General features: G+C 36.3%; 1 protein-coding gene across 1 annotated transcript; it reads right to left on the reverse strand.

The window, feature by feature from the left end:
* Positions 1 to 7: 7 nt before the first annotated feature.
* Positions 8 to 5259, reverse strand: LOC100639879 (arf-GAP with Rho-GAP domain, ANK repeat and PH domain-containing protein 1-like). The gene is made up of 18 exons (XM_020002288.1): positions 5017 to 5259; positions 2867 to 2907; positions 2727 to 2811; positions 2593 to 2655; positions 2465 to 2534; positions 2350 to 2402; positions 2186 to 2292; positions 2066 to 2114; positions 1895 to 2010; positions 1715 to 1835; positions 1589 to 1652; positions 1403 to 1542; positions 1151 to 1327; positions 1034 to 1102; positions 943 to 988; positions 610 to 695; positions 435 to 560; positions 8 to 199 (listed from the first exon to the last, which is right to left on the reverse strand). The coding sequence occupies exons 1-18, from the start codon at positions 5143 to 5145 to the stop codon at positions 11 to 13; spliced, it is 1731 nt and encodes a 576-aa protein (XP_019857847.1). The 5' UTR covers positions 5146 to 5259; the 3' UTR covers positions 8 to 10.
* Between the last annotated feature and the right edge of the window lie 6 nt (positions 5260 to 5265).

Raw genomic sequence — 5265 nt, forward strand, 5'->3', positions numbered from 1 at the left:
GTTTATTAGTTTAACCCTTTCCTACCTGTCTGACGACACTGATCCAATCACTCATATCAGTATCAGTATCAGCTGAGAACAGATAGGCTCTAGCGGCTGTGATCACTTCAAAGCAATGACCACGCCCATTGACTTCATCCTCACACTGGCAGACCCCCAGGATATCATTTACTCCAATATTACCCAATATTTCCGGGTCCTATGGGGGGGGGAGAATGTAAGGAATGAGAGCAGCTGGTGCAGAATGAGTAAAGAAATATGATACATTCTTTCACAAACACACGCCTAATGTCACTTTGACCATAAAAGATAATCACTATATTGAACAGATTAACACTGTCTACTCTCTCTCTCCCTCTCTCTCTCTCCCTCTCTCTCTCTCTCTCTCTCTCTCTCTCTCTCTCTCTCTCTCTCTCTCCCTCTCTCTCTCTCACTGTGTCTGTCTTGAAGTATTCCAGTCCCCTAAAGTTATCAATGGTGCAGTATCTTCTCTTCCAGCCGAGTCTCTCTGAACCAGTTTTATGTAGATACCCTCTTTTACTAATGGTCTGTATTGAAGACTAAAAGAAATAATATTAATAATTAATATTATCAAAGAATGTTTCTTACATCATTATTAATATCAACTAGCGCTCCATTTTGTTCCAACAGTTCAACTTGTAATGGCTGACTATTGGACCTTGCTATAGCAAGAGCTGAAGAGAAAAAAAACAACAATAATAATAATAATAATAATAATGAATGATGAATGATGGGCTATAGTACGCTCATCTTAAAAATGGCCATAACTAAAAAATTGAAGTCGGAATTGGCTCAAACTTTCTACACAGCATAAGGACATCAATATGTATTAGAAAATGTAATAAAAATTAGGGGTGATTTCGGGGCCATTTTTTGGAAAAAACCATGGGCTATAGTACAGGGATAGTATCATTAACTTACGTGTGTTTAGTTCAGGATCAGAACTATCTTTAACATTACAACAAGGCTGTAATAATAAATAAATAAATAAAATAAATAAATATTAATTTACGTTAGCTCCTTTAACAAGTAATTCTGTAGTTAACATCAGGTCATCATCAATCACTGCCGAACACAACGCCTACGCAAATAATCACGTGATACAGACCACACCTACTGCTCCACCCACCTTATCCAGCTCCTCCTGGTTGGCCAGTGCATTATCAGGTACCCAGGACTTACTCTCGTACTTTGAGCGAATGAAGGACTCGCGAATCTCTCTAGGACAATCAGTCGGTATCCTCTCACCTTTGAAGTGTCTCTCCCAAAACAAATTAGCAGAATAATTACCAATAGTGACCATCAACTGGATTATAAATAATAATAATAATAATAATAATAATAATAATAATAATAATAATAATAATATAATTCTTCTTACGTTAATGAGAGTGTCGGTCCATATCTCAGTGTCCAGTTCGACAGACCTAACTTTAGATATATGAACTCCCATTGCTCTGTGGACTCCTGAGCACTCAATACAGACCATGATACCTCTATTGACCACACCCCATGATGGGTCTAATAAGATTCATTAATATTATTATTAACATTAGGTTAATGATACCTTCATCACCACAGTCGGCACATTTCTTATTGGAAGGATTCTTCTGTATCCTTTCCAGTATATCCTATAAATAGATACAATATGGTATGGGGTAGTTATTAACAGTTATTAATATTCATCACTTACAGCTGCCCTCACTCCTTTCTTTCCCTCCTTCTGTTCAGGTGCCAGGTTCAGTCCAGTCAATATGGCATTGGACAGTTTCTCAATCCATTCCATCCTGTTGGCTTCATTGGACGCTTGGAAACTATTAAAATAATAATATTAATAATAATTAATAAACTAATAAATACATCCATTCATTACATGTATGATCTCTGGTTTGGCATTGTTATTGTAAATCGGCTCTTTCCACCAGCTTCAGGTTTAACCATCGCCAGTCTCATATCAAGGACATGGATTGGCTTCCCTTGAACAAAATCCTAACATTAACAACAACAATAATGTTAATTAATATTATTAATTGCAGGGGCGTACCTCTTTGCTGTCGTAATAAGCAAACTTAGCTCCTTTCAGTGCCACATATCTATTAAGAAACACATTTCACCAGTGTACCAGTGTACCACTGCCGGTATACCAGTGTATCAATTGACGTACCTTTGTCTAAACCCAGCGAACCTCCCGTGTCCTTGTTTCATGATGAATCCTTCTTTATCAGGTTCGTTCATGTTGCCTCCTACTTTACAAGACTGTTCATCTTGAGGCTAATCGAACAATTATCATATAATTAATTAATATTAATTAATTAATTAATTAATTACGTTATATTTGCTGATTGCAGCATGTAAGACACTGACCCAAAGTTGTGCCTCGTCTACAAATAAAATAAAAAAATAAACATTCCTCAATATATTGATAATGGCTACCAGTCCTTACCATCATTATCAGCATAGAACTGGAACACTCTGTTAATAACCACCAGATCAAACCTTGAGTTATGGTCGGGCTACAGGAGGGAAGAGGTATCATTATCATCCACACACTGTATATGGTATTAGACATACATCAGATACTCTCTTAATGTCGATCATCTCTGATAACTTCACATTATTACGAGCATCAGATTCCTAACAGAGAGAGAGAGAAGGAGGAGGCAGGGAAGGTTAATATGTACAATATATTGGATTGTGACTCTAACTTTCTCTCCTTTTGCTTTGAAATATTTCAAGTCTTCACCATCAAACACAACCCAGCGCCTTTGATAGGGTTTGTCATTCCTCTTACTAACAATAAACAACAACAAACAACAATAAACAGCAACAAACAACAATGGCTTACCCTCCTTTCTTAAACAAGTATCCTTCTTTAGTAGGTGGGACCTGCCAATAATAAACAAATTAAAATACACAAATACTGGCAGACACAAATAATGAAATTATACACATACTATAGTAAATTCAAATGAGCAGGTGCTGCTACTATTACTACTGGCCTGTGTCATGATAGTGTTGTGTCCTTTATTAAAGACACAACTTTACAATAATCACATAAATAGAATCAACAAGAACATTGACCCATCTCTCTCTCTCTCTCTCTCTTTTCACACAGCTGCTGTGGAACAATAAATAAAAAGAGGTGACAAGTACTCATATAATAAACAAAGAATACAATCTCATTCAGTTGTACACAAACACCACACACTCCAATGAATGCTGGAATGTAAGTGTAGGTACACACACACACTCACTCAGTGAGTGACTGATATATCATGAGGGCATGTACTGAGTATGTGTTTATGAGTGAGCCCATTTGTAGCTATGAATACAGTAAACAGTATCAAGGCAATGATTTGAATTCCAGCTGCTTATAGAGGAGAGGAGACGGTGAGCCTCATATTGATCATCAGTTGTTGTGTTAGAATTGGCCAGAGAAGAGCTAACCAGTTAATTATTAATTACTCACAAGACGTGTTTTCAAACAACGACTGACACTGACCACAGAAACATGTTCATGTCATGTTATAGTACGACCCACGATAGCCTCATCACTAGAAAGGGTATTTAAACAGCTGACTGGCTACATTGTAGCATGATTCCAGTCCAAGGGAGTATATTTTGAAAAAAATTTTGGAAGGAACTTAAAGTTACTGTACCAGCTAATCCAATAGCATATCAATAATAATACAATTAAGAAGAGTGCCATAATTAGTAGACTATTAGTAACGGAGTTAGCACAATTTGGTAACAAATGATAATATAATGAGAATCATAAGATGTACATGTACTTGTAATTAATAATAATTATTGATGTACTAAAATGGAAAACCCCTCCATCCTCTAATGCACATATTTCAAATATTTGGGACATTTTTGGAATATTTCAAAGGAAGGGTTGATAGGGTATTACATAAGAGACACAAAATAATAATAACAACAAGTACTAGTATGCTAACTATAGAGCTGTTATTGTGTGAATAAAGAGTTAAAAATAATAAACAAAATAATTTTAATAGGACAAGTTAATAAGAGCTTGTTTTACTGTTGATGGAACAAAAAACAATAAGAAATGACAATAACAACAACACAAGATACTGACACACTCCAGCAGTTGTAATGGAGTTCAGTTGTATTTTATCATAAATATTGGACAACACTTCAATAGTACCAAAATTACAATGTTCCAGCAATACTGTAGTACTAGTAAGAATGAGCAAGTATAAGATATAACGATTAAAAGAATAGGATACAGTACAGAGCAAGGTCATGAGGTATACAAGTACACGTACATGAGCTATCACAAAGGAAGAGAGAGTACACAGGGTAAGTGTAGACAATATTAGATCATCAGAAACCATTTAACTAATAATTATAATGAAGCACAACACAGTATCCCATGATGATATCAGGAGACACATCCTCTTATCACTGCCAACAGAGAGAGATAAGGAGAGAGAGAGAGAGAGAGAGAGAGAGAGAGGGAGAGGGGGGGGGAGAAAGAAGAGGTACATGTACTGTCACATATCAAACTGCAAGGTCTCTACATGTACCCGATTATGATCCAAAGGCTGTGTAGTGCTGATACAAGTGTAAGGCTTTTGCTATGGCAACATGTAATCTGAGCTCACCAGCAGCTGCTAGTAATATACTGTATTAGCGGATTTAGTGAAAATTAATGTTTGATGTACAAGTATTTAGCAAGTTTTAATTAATATCCTGTCCTTACTAATGGAGGAGAATGTGTACAGTAAGACACTAAACAAGTGGAGGGAAAGAGACAGAGAGTAGACACATAATTAAAATAATGGAGACACAATAGTTCCAATGGACAGACATAAACTTAAAAATTTAAAAATAAAAAGACCAACAAAGACACTGTACAGTGTATTTATATCAGAGGGTATTACATTAACAAGTACTACAACCTCCATATTAGCATACATTAGATACTGTATTTATATTAGTATACATTAGATAAGAGGTACTACTCACACATTGGGACGGCTCTATCGCTAAATTAAAAACAGACACCGAAGCAGGTGAAGATCCTTTTAATGGAGAAGGACTGGAATTAAGAGAAGGAGGACAGCTGAGGTTAGTCATGCTGAAAGCAGGAGTCATTTTAACCGCCAAATTACAATCACTCAAACCGTTGGGTTTCTTCCGAGTAATGATCGGAGAGATACCTCCATAATCAACAGTGTCATGACGATCGGACTTTAACCGCCTAGGGGGAGAGGC

This window comes from Amphimedon queenslandica, unplaced genomic scaffold (genome assembly GCF_000090795.2).
Source record: "Amphimedon queenslandica unplaced genomic scaffold, v1.1 AMPQUscaffold_12943, whole genome shotgun sequence".
Lineage (NCBI taxonomy): Eukaryota > Metazoa > Porifera > Demospongiae > Haplosclerida > Niphatidae > Amphimedon > Amphimedon queenslandica.